Source organism: Galeopterus variegatus, unplaced genomic scaffold, assembly GCF_000696425.1.
Source record: "Galeopterus variegatus unplaced genomic scaffold, G_variegatus-3.0.2 Scaffold4895, whole genome shotgun sequence".
Lineage (NCBI taxonomy): Eukaryota > Metazoa > Chordata > Mammalia > Dermoptera > Cynocephalidae > Galeopterus > Galeopterus variegatus.
The window spans coordinates 48154-63611 of NW_007731006.1; the positions used below are offsets into that span (position 1 = coordinate 48154).

Below are 15458 nucleotides of genomic sequence, written 5' to 3' on the forward strand. Positions count from 1 at the left end.
GTCTCTCTGAGACTGCCGAGAAGGAGAGAGACACGCAGTGGTGCACCAGTAAATGTTTCACAGCCAAATCTAGGTCTGGCTGGGCTGGCTTGGGGGGTGGGGGGGCTCTGATTTTCAGCATTTGCTGATGTCATGGGGTAAATACTCCCTCACCGTTGCCGGTATCAAGCTACCCACCTGACTTCACTGAACACAGGGGTGGGCAGGGATTTTAACAGGCAGCTCTCACTAGCTGGTCCAAGCCTGCTAGGCTTTGAATACCTGCAATGGTGCCTGTGGCTGTGGGGACACAATAGGGGCCAGGCTGGCAACATAGCAGAGGATTGAACCAGGTATAAGACACACAGGAGTGAAGGACAGGGCCCAGCTGATGGGACCCCGAGGAAGGTAAGCCCAGGTAGCCAGATGTTCTAATTCTGAGTCTTTTTTTTTTTTATATCTGACCGGTAAGGGGATCACAACCGTCGGCACAGTGCAGTCCGCACCACGCTCAGCCAGTGAGCGCACCAGCCATCCCTATATAGGATCCGAACCCGCAGTGGCGCTCCCAGAGCCGCACTCTCTTGAGTGAGCCACGGCCCTAATTCTGAGTCTCCCTCTGCTCCCCACCCCGCCCCCCTTCCTTCATTACTCTTCTCTGTTTTTTTGTTTTTCCCTCTTTCTTTTCTCTCATCCTTCCCTTCTCCTGCTCTGTGCTGGCCACTGGCTCATCGTAGATGAGAGAGACATAGTTCCTACCCTTGAGGAGCTCATGGACTGATGGGGGAACCCTCTCAGGACTCAACTTGGTGCCCAGAAATCTGGTGGGGTGTTGGCTGCTGCCAGCACCAAGCTAATGAGGCAGAGGCGGCGGGAGTCAAAGGGTGGCTTAGACACTTGAAGGACGGGCAAAAACAGGGCACTGCCTGGGCAGAGGTAGGGAGGTACTTAAGTTGTGACTGGGGCTCAGTGCCCAGGGTGGGGCTTGGGAGCAAGTGAGGATGAAGAGGAAGCAGGGCCCGGGCTCCACATGGCTCTGCAGGCCCAAGGAGGGGCTTAACTTGATGCGAAGGTGACCAGGAGCAATTGAAGGATTTAGGGCAGAAGAGTGACATGGTCAGATCGGCATTTTAGAAAGATCATTCTGGGCCAGCCCGGTGGCGCACTGGAGAGTGCGCTGCTTGGGAGCGCGGCGGCGCTCCTGCTGAGGGTTCGGATCCCATGTGGAGACTGGTTGCCAGCCCGGTGGCGCACTGGAGAGTGCGCTGCTTGGGAGCGCGGCGGCGCTCCTGCTGAGGGTTCGGATCCCATGTGGAGACTGGTTCCCGCTCACTGGCTGAGTGTGGTGTGGGCACAGCACCAAGGGTTGCGATCCCATTGCCAGTCCCTGGTATGGGCGCGACACCGAGGATTGCAATCCCGTTACCGGTCAGTAAAAAAGACAAAAAGGAAAAAAAAAAATAGAAAGATCATTCTGGCTACAGACTGGCCTAGAGGGGGTCCAGAGTGCAGACAAGACTGTGGGGAGGCTGCAGTCAGCTGGGCAGTAGGTGACCGGCCAATGATGGCTTGGGCTGGGGAAGCAAAGGGGATGGAGAGAAAGATGAACACAGCTGAGCGCCCACCGTCTGCCAGCCCTGTTCTGAGCACTTTACATGCATTATCTCAGGTGTATACTTTTTTTCTTTTTTTAAGATGACCAGTAAGGGGATCTTAACCCTTGACTTGGTATTGTCAGCACCAAGCTCTCCCAAGTAAGCCACGGGCTGGCCCTTGAAATATAGGATTTCTTACCTCCTAAAAACTTTTATTATGGAAATTGTCAAACACATAAAAGTAAATAAAGAGGAGTTTAATGAATCCCATGTTCCACCATCCAGGTTCAACAGTTCTCAACTCAAGGTCAATCCTGTGTCACGTACACCACACCCACTCCCCCCAAGCCCTAGGATATTTTGAAGCAAATCCCAGACATTTTTTCAATTCATCCATAAAGCTTTAGTATGTTTCTCCAAAAGATAAAAGCTTTAAAAACATGATCACATCACCACATTACTCCTAAAAATTTTAACAATAATTCCTTAATATAATCAAATATCCATTGTTCAAATTTCCCCAATTGTCTCTTTTTTTCCAGTTGTTGGGTTAAAATTAGCCTCCAAACAAGGTCCACACACTAAAAATTTTAACAATAATTCCTTAATATAATCAAATATCCATTGTTCAAATTTCCCCAATAGTCTCTTTTTTTCCAGTTGTTGGGTTAAAATTAGCCTCCAAACAAGGTCCACACATTGCATTTATTTGCTCTGTCTCCTAAGACCGTCTTTCTTTTTTGCATGTAATTTATTTGTAGAGGAAACCAGGTTGCTTGGAAGGACAAGCTTTCAGGAATGTAGGAGGGAGCTGAGCATCACGGCTGGAGAGAAGTGCAGCGGGGAGAAGCTGAGGGGAAGGCAAGAAGGATGGGTGGATGGAGGGCCAGATGATAAGGACATCCTATGTGTGAGAAAGAGGCAGGATATGGAGGACCACCCCCTGCTGAAGGGTGGGGCCTGTCCCCCTGCATCCCTAAGCCGTGCCCCCCCTGCCCCCCAGCTGCTGGAACTGAGGGAAGGTGGAAGGATGGCCTGAGTGGAGGAGCAGAGCCAGAGCTCATATTGGGGTAGGGTCAGGCTGCCCAAGTCAGGCAGGAGGTGAGGGAGGGGCGGGGCCTGAGATCAGGCCTGGAAGGAACAGGATGTCCGTCCTGGGGAGGGAGGGAGAGGACAGTGCCAAAACCCAGCTCCTGGCCAGTCACCAGTTCCTTCCAGCCTGGCCCTCCAGCTACCACCCACCCTGGGACCCAGACATCAGCTCCCTTCACGATGATGGTGGTTGGTGGCCCAGATCTCTTGTTCTGCCTTCTCCTGCTCCTGGCCCCCAGTAGCCCTGAGGGCGGTCACCCTCAGCGCAGGTTTGAGTATAAACTCAGCTTCAAAGGACCTAGGATGGCAATGCCTGAGGCTGGAATACCCTTCTGGAGCCATCACGGAGGTGAGGGGCAGGGCTGGGGATCGTTCGCGCCCAGGGTTCCTGAGAGTGCTGGAGGGGCTATGACTTGGTGGGAAGTGGGTCTGCCCAGTGCCAGCCTCTGTCCAGAGTGGGGTCAGGCCTGGGGCAGGCAGTGCCAGGGGCCCCAGGACCCCTACCAGGCTTGTCTCTTGCTTCACCCACTACAACTCCACTCCCACCCACCAGCCTTGGTTTCTCTCTGCCTCTCTCCTTCTCTGCCCTGGGACTTCTCTCTGCCTCTCTTTAGGCCCCCTCTCCTTCCTCTGCCTCTTGGACCTGTGAACACACACACATACATGCTCACACGCTAAGTCCCAGACACACAGAAACAAGGCAACTTGGACCAGCACAAACCTCCATTCCACTGGCCCCATCTTGTCGGGCCTGTGGCTGTCCGTGAGAATTGGGGGCTACCTAGAGGCAGGCATCCCCATGTCCAGCTGTTTTGCCAGAGAGGGCGCCAGCCCTTCCCTGTATGTGTGTTGGGGGTGGAAGCAGGTATGAGAGCCTCTTAGCCACAGGTCTGTGTTCAGGACCTACAAAGAGTCTGTTTTCTACCTGATCTTGTTCCAAAGAGGATTTGTGATGACTTTTGAGGACCTACACAATATTTGTAACTTTGGGGGGTGGGGGGCATCTGGCCAGTACCGGGAATCAAACCCTTGACTTTGGTGTTACAAGGCTGCTCTCTAACCAACTGAGCTAACTGGCCAGTCCTGGGACCCATCCCATAGAAAGGAGCATAAAGTAAAAGTAAGCAGGAAGAATGAGACTTAGATATAGAGTAGGGCATTAAATTAGTCTAGGAATGTGACTTGTTTCCAAAACATATGCCATGAGGTCTGCTCACCTCAGAGTTGGAACATGAGTTTAGTTACAAGTCTTCTAGCAGGCAAAGCAAAGAGAGAAAGCAAATTGGCTGTGTATTTCTATCTATGAGATATAAGTTCTGAGAAATGGCCTAACTCCTGATTGAGGACAGAACAGAATATCCCTTTAAGATAACAGGCCTCATCAGCAGGATCTTTCCTCCAGTCCTCCTTCACAGAGGCACAGGAGGTAAACAAAGGAGCGAGCTGTATCTCACAGCACCAAGCCAGGCCCTGCCTCAGAGCCAGGATGGCCAGGCCTGTGCAACACTCACTGATCTGGGGCTTGCCAAGTCTGGTGTCACAGACCATGTGGGGGAGCAGAGGCACATCCGCCAAGATCGCCCAGTGGTATGTCTGTTGTCTACTAATTCATTCACTCATCCTTTTATTGAACTCCCACCCCCATGCTCCTCTGTGCCCAGCCTAGATACACAGGACAGAGTCAGGCTCAAGGAGCCCGCAGTCTGGGGTGAGGTCCCACGAACAATCCACATAAGGCTGAATGCATAAGTGTCACAGGCAGCAGACAATCCTCGCCTCTTGCAGTCACTTCAGAGGCAGTGGCAGCTTCCAGGGACCCCCAGACTTCTGGCCTTGCAGCCTCTGGGCCTCCCCGCCCCCATCCCCGGCCTTTGCAGAGCAAACAGGCAGGATTAGCAGCCTCCAGAAAGTCCTGGTAGGGTCTGGGCCCTGGGCCAGGTTCCAGGCTGGCAGGCTGGAGGGGTGGGGAGCCAGCGGGAGTGGGGACTCTGTTTCTCTTCCCCTGGTTCCTGCCAAGTCTGCCTCAGTTTCTCTCCCCTCCCCTCCCTCCTATCATACTCATATAGGGCTCCTTCCTCCCCAGCCCACCACTAGCAGTGATCGTTCTCACACACACACCCTTCACCCTGCCTCTTTCCCCCCATCCTGCGGGCCGGTTCCCACCTCTGCACCTTTGCTTTCATGCCTTCTCCACCTTGGAATGCCCGCTAGGTCCCCTCCACCAGGAAGCCCCAGCCTCATCTGGCCACACTGATGATCGTTCTCACACACACACCCTTCACCCTGCCTCTTTCCCCCCATCCTGCGGGCCGGTTCTCACCTCTGCACCTTTGCTTTCATGCCTTCTCCACCTTGGAATGCCCGCTAGGTCCCCTCCACCAGGAAGCCCCAGCCTCATCTGGCCACACTGGAGTGTCCCTCCAAGACTGCACAGCCCGGGGTCCTGAACCTCCCTCACTTACTCTCTCATGAAGTGCTCTCCTATGGTCTGTGGTCTCAGGCACTTCCTTTTCCCTCATAGGGCCTCAGTTTCCTCATCTGTAAAATAGGGTCTTATAAAAACAGACAACACAGACTTGTGGTGAGGCTTAAGTGAGATTGCAGGTGAACTGCCAGCATTTATTGCCCTCCCCTGGCAAAGGCCCCTCCAGCTGTGCTAGGCTCCGATTCCCACTCCTTCAGTCAACTCCTGCGTCTGCCCAGCCCATTGTGTCTGCCTGGCCCATTGTTTAATGGCAGGTCTTGGTGTTACCTCCTTTCTCCTCCTGGAACCCAGCTCAGGCCCATGAGAGAGGGTGATGGGGAGTGGAGGTAGAGTGGGGCCTGGGCCCTGAGCTGTCCTGGTCCACAGACGCCATCCTGGGCCTGGAGGAAGTGCGGCTGGCACCATCCATGAGGAACCGGAGAGGCTCTGTGTGGAGCAGGGCCTCTGTCCTCTTCTCTGCCTGGGAGGTGGAGGTGCAGATGCGGGTGACTGGGCCGGGGCGCCGGGGAGCCCAGGGCATGGTGAGTGGCCCCACCCAGGCCCAACAGAGGGGGGTGAGTCAGGGAGGCGGGTGATGAGCCCTGGGGTTCCAGTGTCCTGCAGGGACCCTGAGCTGAGGGGCTGGGGACTTGCAGGCTGTGTGGTACACCCAGGACAGGGGCCAAGTAGGCTCTGTGCTGGGGGGTCTGGCCTCATGGGATGGCATCGGGATCTTCTTCAACTCCTCAGCCGAGGACACCCAGGTGAGCAGTGGCCTCCTACCTGCCCACCCACCCACTGCCCAGCCCTTCACCATCCTCCCTGTGCCCACAGCTCAGGTTGATGATCACCTCCCTTGTAGAGCAGCCCTGCCATCCGCGTGCTGGCCAGTGACGGGTACACCCGCTATGAGCAGCTTGGGTAAGGACCTCTCTGGACTGACACCCCACCCCCACTCCTGGGCTGGGAGGGGCTCTGCAGCTGTGCCCCTGCCTCAGCCTTGGACAAGGACCCACACTGCCTAGAGCTGCTGTTCTTGCTGGCTGCTCCCTCTGAGCTGATGGCTGCCCCTGGGACTCCCTCCCACTTTGTCTCAGCTGTTCCCCTTGGGCCTCTAGGACCAGAGTTTGCTTGCTCTTCTGAGTCTTCCATTCACTCAACCCAAAGCCCCAGACGAAATGACATAGACTGGGGCCTGTGATTAGTATTTTTACCCCCATCTAATCTAATCATCTTATCCCCAGCACCCTTCATAAGTGGAGATTAGCCCCCACTTCCAGGTGAGGACCTTGAGACCCAGAGAGGTGAAGTGACTTGACCGAGCTCACCCAGCTTGTGCAGAGCTGAGATCTGAGCCCAGACTTGCCTGCGCAGGGTCCATGCCCTTCTCCTGCACAGCTGCTCCTTCCCTTTCTCCCAGATGACGTGGCCTCCCTCCCCTCCCCAGCCTGGCTGCCTCCTCAGTCGCTGGGCCGGTTTGTCAGTGCCTCTCAGCAAACATCCCTCAGCTCATAACAATTAGAATAATTGCTAACATTTATGGAGCTGTGCTCACTGTATGCCAGGCACAGCGCCAAGCACTTCACATTCATTGTCTTAGTTAACCCTCATAACAGTGGTATGAGGTCGTTGCAATCCTTAGCCTCATTTTAAGGATGGGAACATGGGGGTTGGGAAAGGTGAGGTCACTTGCCCAGGGTCACACTGCTAGGAGTGCAAGCCTGGGTTGCTGCTCCGGAGCTGGCTCCTCCCTGCTCTGTGCTGCCTCTGGCGGCTGTTGTGACAGATGCTCTGGTGTGAGCTGCCCATGGCGTATGTGTGTCCCCATGTGCCCGTGTGCCCAGAGAAAGTCAGGGCTCAACACTCCTCTTAACTCCCCAGAGCCTGCTCTGCCACCCCTGTGGGGGAAGTGGGCTGGCCAAATTGTCCTTGGCTGCTAGGACATGTCCCATGTTGTCTCTCCTGAGTCTGTTCCACTGCAGTCCAAGCCTTGGCAGAAGGGAGAGGAAAGAGAAGCCCTACCCAGAGGCAAACGGGGACTTGGCATTTAAGGAAAGGACAGGAAGAGAAGGGCAGAGGGATGAGGGGGTGAGCTGGGGGGCTGAAGGCACAAACCCCAGTGTTGGTCCAGGCCTCTGTCCCTCTGAAGCAGGGTCACAGGGAGGCCCCTGGCCCCTTTTTCTATAAACTCCAAGTCCCAACACTCCACCAGGCAGGGCTTGCTTTTCTGCCCCTTTCTCTTCTGCTAAGGGAGCAGCAAGGGAGACTCAAGCTAGACAACAGGGACATGTCCCATATCAGGTCACCCAGTGGGGAGGGGGGTGGTACTGCAGGCCTGGGCAGAGCGGTTTCTGGGCCTGCCCTTGCTGGCCAGGGCTCAGATCCTCTGTGGCTCAGCTAGATTCTAAGCACCCACAGGGACAGAGCCAGCTGGGAGCTGGGCTCCTGTCATCGGGACTTCCGGAATCGGCCATACCCCTTCAGAGCACGGATCACCTACTGGGGACAGAGGCTGCGAGTGAGTCGACCCCCCGGCCCCCACTTTTATAGGTCCTCCGGGTGGGGAGTGCAGATTACAGGGCTCTGAGTTACAGAGCTGCTGTGTGTGATGCCCATGACCCCAACAGACTCGTGCCTGTGACACCACATGAGGGCCCTAGCATACGCATGTGAGTCCTCACATGTATGTGGGATCCCCAGCACATATGGGCCAACGTCCACTTGCGATCCTGCACTTGTACACATAATTCTCACAGCCAAAGCACATGTGTGTAAGGGCTAACACTGGAACAGGAGCACAGTCACCTCCATGACATTCTGATACCAAGCCCTGTGGCTATCTACCCTCCATGGCTAGGGAAGCCCATGTGGCAAAGGTGGAGACAACCCCCCCTGCTGGGGTCAGGGGAAAGAAGGGAGCTCACTCCCTCCCTGCTTCTCAGGTGTCCTTGAATAGCGGCCTCATTCCGGGTGACCGAGATGATGTCTGTGTGGATGTGGGGCCTGTGCTTTTGGCCCCTGGAGGTTTCTTTGGGGTCTCAGCAGCCACCAGCATCCTGGCAGGTGAGGATCCCACTGGGCAGGTAAGAGCAGAGGGGCGCTGGCTAATGAATCATCCCGAGGGCCCTCTAAAGAGCATGGACGTGGTCTTACCATGTGAGCTGGCAAGTCATGAGCCTTCCCTGAGCTTCTGCTACCATCGAGAGAAGTCATGTCAGCCTCTCAGGGTTACTGAAAGTCTCTTCTTTTTTTCTGGTGGCTGGCTGGTATAGGGATCCAAACCCGTGACCTTGGTGTTATAAGGCTGTGCTCTAACTAACTGAGCTAACTGATTGAAACTGAGCCAGCCCAGTTGAAAGGTTTTTTTGTTTGTTTGTTTTGTTTTGTTTTATTTTGTTTTTGTCCTTTTTTGTGACCAGCCGCACAGCGAGCGCATCGCACCGCGAGCGCATCACACCGGTCATCCCTATATAGGATCCGAACCTGCGGCGGGAGCACTGCAGTGCTCCCAGCACCGCGCTCTCCCGAGTGCGCCACGGGCTCGGCTCCAGTTGAAAGTTTTAAATGGGATAAAACAGGAGACGCTTTTATTCCAGTGTTGGCCCCAGAAGTGCCCCTAGCTGGATGTTCTGGGGCAGGTGGAAGAGGGACAGCAATAAAGGACATTTAGGAAAATGGAGCAAAGGGATGTGATGCGATGTGAGCCCATGGAGTGTCCTGCAGCTGGAAAGCAGGGGGCAACCAGAGCGTGGGAGTCCTTGAATGCCAGGACTTTGGTTTTCTGACCTTGGGTACTGGGGAGCCATGGAAGGCTTCTGAGGAGGAGAGTGACATGGTCAGAACCATGCTGGGGAGGCGGAAACCACGTGGTTGCTTCTGCCAGTAGTGGCCGTGTTCTGGGGGCCTGAGGGTTTCGCTGGGTTTGCTGCCATGGCTTTAGCCCAGAACGTTTTGTGATTGCCCAGTTTTCCCACTCACCAGGGGACCACCTCTGACTGTGTGTTTGGTTCAACCCTCAGAGCTCACCCATTTACTTGTCTGACCCTCACACCTTACTTATGAGGAGCAAGACAAAGGCCAGAGAGCTGCCCAAAGTCACCCAGATCTTTCACCTGCCTGGGATATAATGGAGGCTGGGGTGAGGGCCAACCCAGTGGGCTGCTGGGTGGAGGGGTCTTATTTCTCCTTCATCTACCCCCCTTCCAGATGACCATGATGTCCTGTCCTTCCTGACCTTCAGTCTGAGTGAGCCAGGTCCAGAGGTGATGCCAGCCCCAGCCCACCTGGGAGAGGCAGCCCTGGGACCCTTCCCTCCCTGAATGCTTCCTCCCCACCATGGTGCCCTCAGACCTGCCATTCCAGCCCTTATCCCCCTGTCCTCTGAGCTCTGCTCAGGCCAGGCCTCACTCTGGGCAGTGCTGGGGCCAGGCCCTGTCCTCAAGGCCTCCCAGGTTGGCTGGGTCAGGCTGTTACATTACTGCTCAGAGTGATCAGTGCTGGGTCTCAAAAGGTGCAGAGAGCTGTGAGATCCCAGAGGAAGGGCCCAAACCCACCAGGGCATCAAGGAAGGCTGCCTGGAGGAGATGAGCTTGAAGGAGTGGAGAAGCAGCCTGTATAAAGGCCTTAGGCTGCAGTGGGAAGGGAAGGATGTGGGGTTCAGCTTGGAGGCAGAGCTCAGAGGGCTGGAATCTGCAGGGCCTAGAGCTGAGCTGAGGGATCTTCCCTGGCTGGGGTGAAAGTGTGATCAGGGAGGGAGACTGAGCTCATGGGGGTCCTGTGGGAAAGCTCCTCTCACCTCTGGTTCTCCCATGGGTTTTGGGACTGACTTTTGGCCTTCCTCCTACAGGTTCCCCCTCAGCCCTTCCTGCAGATGGAGCAGCTCCGCCTGGCAAGGCAGCTGGAAAGGCTGCAGGCAAGGCTGCCCCTGGGCACTAGGCAGGACATAATTCCAAAGCCAAAGTCTGAAGCCCAGGAAGAGGGTAGGGACTCAGGGAGTGGGCAGGTGGGGCAGGGGCCCATGTGAGTGTCATGGGATCCTCTTCCCTTAGAACCAGGAGTCCTTTAGTCAGTGGGGAGACAAAGGCCTGAAGAGGCCATACCTAAGCAGGACCTGGGGCCCAGATGTTCTGTCCTATCCCCACCCCACCACGCAGACCCATTTTCCAGGGGAGGGTCTTGGAGACAGAAGCCACCCTTCTGGCGCTCCTCTCCAAGAAGCTCCCCCTGCCAAAATAGGATCTATTGCCTCACCCCAGCTGGTTACCCATCCCAGCTCTGTCCGAATCCCCAGGGGGCCTTGACCTGGAGGAGATGCTGGGCAGACACAGTCAGATCCTGCAGGCTCTCCAGGGTCTCTCCAAGCAGCTGGCCCAGGCCGAGAGGCAATGGGAGGAGCAGCTGGGGTCCCTAGGCCAGGCCAGGCCTGAAGGAAGCTGGGTGAGTACCATCCTACAGGCCTAGAAGAGGAGTAAGTGCTACAGTCAGGATGTGGCCTCCCCCAAGGACTCAAGGGAAAGCAGGGCAGGCAGGAAATGCTGCAGGTTGGAGGATGGGCAGGGCAGTATGCAGAAGAGCATCTCTGCACAGGCATATGCCCATGGAGCGAAGCGGCTGGGACTGGGGAGAGGAGATGCCGGGTATCTGGGTTCCAGTCTGTAGACAAATGACAGAAATAGACTAGGTGCTAATTTGCATGTGGCTCCACATGTGATTTGCATACAGCTTGCTTAATGCACAGTTGCACCAGAATGCTCGCTTCATCTCCACTGCCATCCTGGCTTCTCCCCCAGGGAGTCATGCCCCAGTGCATGCCCAGCCTGGGGGCCTGAGAGCTAAACTCAGCCAAGGTGTTAGATACTGGGCAGAGGAGGCCAGCAGCTCATGTGGGCTTTGCTGGGCTCTGACAGCTTGAGGTTTTAATCTTGTGTCCTCACGCCAGAGCAGCTTAGGCTGGGCTGCCGGGGTGGGGAAGAGGGGAGTTGGCCCACGCACCAGGGCCAGGCCTCTCCAATCCTACTTCCAGGCCTTGCACCTCTCCTGCCAGATTCCATCCCTTCCAGAGAGGGGCAACTACCTCCAAGTCACTCAGCAAGACAGGGACTCAAGCATTGGGTGTTGACAAACTTGGGTTGAGCCCTGGGAGAAAGGGGGCAGAGAGGCTGGGTCTCTGCCTCCTTCAGGGGGCAGAACCACTTTTAGAAAGGGGAGGAATTTTGAGAAGTCCTAGGAGTGGCCAATGTTGGAGGGAAACAACCAGCCTTAGGGAGAAGAGTTTGGAAGGAGCGGGAATCCAGAGGCCCAGATGGACAGAGGTCAAATAAACTGAATGTGTTAAAATGAGGAAGGCCCTGGTACTCTGGTAAGGCCTCTGGAAAGAGGACAGCTGCAGTGCCCCTGGGGAAGGTGGGCTCTGAGAGGGGCTGTGCCTGGGCCCAAGACAAGAGGCTGGCCCTCCTGCAGGACTCTGCCAAGGTCAGTGCCCTGCTCTGTGGACAGCGGACTCTGCTCCAGACTCTGCAGGAGATGAGGTAAGGACAAGGCAAGGAGGAGAGCCTGAGGAGAGGGAAGAGAAGCCCCTCCACCAATTTGCTTCTCCACCTGAAGTTCCTCCATTAGCCCTTCATTGCTTTCATCATTTCCTGAGCACTCAGCAAATGAGGTAAGGACAAGGCAAGGAGGAGAGCCTGAGGAGAGGGAAGAGAAGCCCCTCCACCAACTTGCTTCTCCACCTGAAGTTCCTCCATTAGCCCTTCATTGCTTTCATCATTTCCTGAGCACTCAGCAAAAAGCCTGGCAATTGGAGGGGCTGAGCGTGAAGTTAGGTTTGTTGAGTTGACCTGAATTTAATTGAATCAAGTTTGAAGTTTTGGGGCTGGCCGGTGGCTCACTCAGTTAGGGTATGGTACTGATGACACCAATGTCAAGGCTTCGGATCCCTGAACTGCCCCAACGCCAAAATAAAACAAAGTTTGCAGTTTTGAAAGTCCTAGTTCAGGGGCCGGCCCGTGGCTCACTCGGGCGAGTGTGGTGCTGATAACACCAAGGCCACGGGTTCGGATCCTATATAGGGATGGCCGGTTAGCTCACTGGTTGAGTGTGGTGCTGACAACACCAAGTCAAGGGTTAAGATCCCCTTACTGGTCATCTTTATATAGCATTAAAAAAAAAAAAAGTCCTAGTTCAAAAGCAACTCTTCCTGGGAGGAGCCCACTGTGAGGGCCCCCATCAGACATCCCTACCCCAGGAGGGTTAGTAAATCTGGGCTTCCTTCAGTTACAGCTGAAGGTGGAGATGTTTTGATGGGGACTCTTAGAGGGAGCACAGCCAAGATCAGGCCAGTTGGAAGAGGCAGTCCCTGATTTCACTATGTCCCCTCCAGCCTCCCAGCATCCCACTCCAGGCCAGGCCTTGGGAGCTACCCATAGAGCCCTGGGGGTAGGGAGGCCACCTGGATGCTGTCTGTGGATGCTGTGGCTGAAGCCCAACACTTCCTGCACACCCATGCCCTCCCCTCCCCACATCTAGATTCTTGGGGGTGGTCGATGGGAAGAAGGAAAAAAACTAAATCCCCTGGGGACTGGGGATGGAAGGCAGAGCCCAGGGGAGCCTGGGGTTGAAACAGACAGCTTTAGGGAGATCCTTATCTGACCTAAAGCTGTTTCAGGGTCTAGGAAGGTTTGGGGTGAAAAGACTGTCCCCCAAGAAGAGGCCTTAGAGATGATGCTGTTCCCTACCCATGCTGCCCCTGCAGATCATGGGAAATGACGAGGTGATTTGGATGCAACCAGAAAGGGTAATGAGTCATTTCCATTGGTTTCTACCTCCTACCAGGGATGCAGCTGCCCACATGGCCTCAGGAGCGCAGCTCTTCTACCTGCCTGTGGGCACCCAGCATCATTTCTTAGAGCTGGACCAGATCCTGAGCCTCCTACAGAAGGACCTGCGGGGCCTGGTGGTGAGGGGGAAGTAGCGGGTAGCCTGGGGGCCCATCCCTGAGACCTGGGCTCAGCTACCCTTCTTCCAGTACTTCTGCCCCTCCCACCTTTGCCCTCCCCTCCCAGGACCCCTGCAGCACATCTATGTCTGTGTCTGTGCATGCATGCATGCATGCAGGACACAGATCTCACCTCCTCTCTACTCTCTCTGTTCTCTGGAGAGTCCTACAGACTCTCAGCACCAGCAAGGCCCTGGAGACCCCTTGGTCCAACCCCCTCAAGACCAAAAGGGAAATGGGGTGGACCGGGCCCAAGATCATTCCAAGTTCAGTGTGGGGCCGGCTCTTCCACATCCCCTGTCCCGTCTTGCTCTTCCCCTTGCCCTCGACCTTGCTGTCTTTTGCTCTCTGTTTCTCTCTCATCTCTTGAGCCTTTGGCCCCCCGATGATCACAGGCCCCAGGCCTTCCCAGCTGTTCCCACAGATGGAGCCATAGGATCTGGGGTGAGGGAGGCAGCTTTGTATGATGCCCCCTCTCCAAGTTCCCTGGTTAAGGGTCAGAGCACTCCAAGCCTGAAGGACAGAAATGGAGCCCTCACATGACCCAGATTCCAGATTCCCTCACTCCTTTTGGGTAAGAAGCTGAGCCAGGACCTTAGACTTTCCTCTTTCAGAAAGCAGCAGCCAAGGCACCCCGCCCATCTGGCCGGTCCCTAGGGGCCTTGTCGTGCCTGCACCCCGGGATCTTTCTGTTCTTCCTCCTCATCCAGACTGTAGGCTTCTTCTGCTACCTGCACTTCAGGTGGGCCTTCCCATGGGCAGTTCTTCCCACACCACCGAGCATATCTTGGTTCTGGACCATAGCCATTTGATTAGAGAGTGTGGCACTGAGGCCCAGAGGGGTCCTGCCTGGTCCCCCAGACGGCAAGAAGCAGAGCACAGGCTAGGACTTTCTTTCAGCAGGCACTGCTGACCACCTGCTTACCCCTCAGCCCCATCTGGGTCCCGCTCTCACAGAGCTCACTTTCTAGAGTGAGAAGATAAAAAGCAACTGATAGTCACACCCTATGTAGTCACTGCCATGACAGGACTTTCTTTCAGCAGGCACTGCTGACCACCTGCTTACCCCTCAGCCCCATCTGGGTCCCCCTCTCACAGAGCTCACTTTCTAGAGTGAGAAGATAAAAAGCAACTGATAGTCACACCCTATGTAGTCACTGCCATGACAGCAGGAAGCTCAGGGGCTATAGGAGTGCAGGAGAAAGCACTTGACCCAGCTTGGGGAGATCAGGGGATTGACCTGGAAGCATACCTTTGATATGAGTCATCAGGGTGACTAGGAGTTTTCCAGCCTGACAAGATACGCAAAGGCATTAATGTAGAGGGATCGGCATGAGAAAAGGCACAGAGGCATGAAAAAAGAATAATATTTTGGAGAAAAGGGGCAAGTTCAGTATGGTTGGAGCAAAGGGTGAAACCAGTTTGTGAAATTGGGCAGAGAACTGAAAAGGTGGAGAAGGTCACTATTTCTGCTTGGTGGGTGTTTGCCGAGTGAAGGTGCACCACTTAGAGATGTGGGGTTTTGCTAAGGGCCTCAGAAATGAGATTGACAGTCCTTGTTGGTGGCATTCCCAGACAAGAATTAGTGTGGGCCAGGATGGTCCTGGAGCAGAAGTGAAGTGTGCTGAGCTTTAAAAGGCACAGGTGGAAATGATCACAGGCGTATGAATGTACATAGGAGTGCAGTGGTGGCAATAAGCCTGGAGTCTCCGGGACAGACCTTAAATGCCAGAGGGAACATGTGGACCTTATGTGGCAGGCCAAAGGAGCCATAGAAGGTCTCAGAGCAGGGGAGGCTGTGATGCAGTGAGTGCAGGGAAGCAAGTGTGTGAGTCTTGGTTCCAAAATCCCAGAAGGGAGAGGCCCAAGTAACGTTCTCCTCTCTCTGGCAGGAGGCAGGAGCTGGACAAAAGCCCTCACGACTGTTTGTCCATAGGCAGCCTTCCTCTGGGTCCTGCACCACACATCCCTGGGGCCCTGGGGGCTGTGAGGAGGCAGCCCCTCTCCCCCAGCATGCATGCCTGACCCACCTCAAAGCCACTTCTCATCACTGGGAAGCAGGTGGTGTCTGGGGGGTGGACGACTTGACCAATATCCTCTCCTTCTGGGTGCCCAGCTCCTACCGACGCCTTAGCTTTTGGTGAGCTCCCACCTTATTAAAGGAGATTTCCCTCCCCCCATGCTTCGATATGCTCATTTACCTTCTAGTTTCACCTTAATTTCTCTGAAGGCTTCTACCTCCTCTGGGTAGATAGCCGAGAGTGGGCTCCAGGCAGGCAAGGAGACCAAAGATCAGATACTCTACAGGCCTTGAGCCCTGAACTACGGAGGGAGA

The 15458-nt window shown here is 55.3% G+C and overlaps 1 protein-coding gene across 1 annotated transcript; it reads left to right on the top strand.

Annotated features, from left to right (window-relative positions):
- Positions 1 to 2846: 2846 nt before the first annotated feature.
- Positions 2847 to 15148, top strand: LMAN1L (lectin, mannose-binding, 1 like). Its single transcript, XM_008588561.1, has 13 exons — positions 2847 to 3015; positions 5518 to 5672; positions 5787 to 5894; positions 5993 to 6051; positions 7549 to 7648; positions 8073 to 8193; positions 9337 to 9392; positions 9977 to 10124; positions 10421 to 10566; positions 11590 to 11657; positions 12961 to 13084; positions 13738 to 13865; positions 15016 to 15148. Exons 1-13 carry the CDS (start codon positions 2847 to 2849, stop codon positions 15146 to 15148), a joined length of 1515 nt encoding a protein of 504 aa, XP_008586783.1.
- The last annotated feature ends 310 nt before the right edge of the window (positions 15149 to 15458 follow it).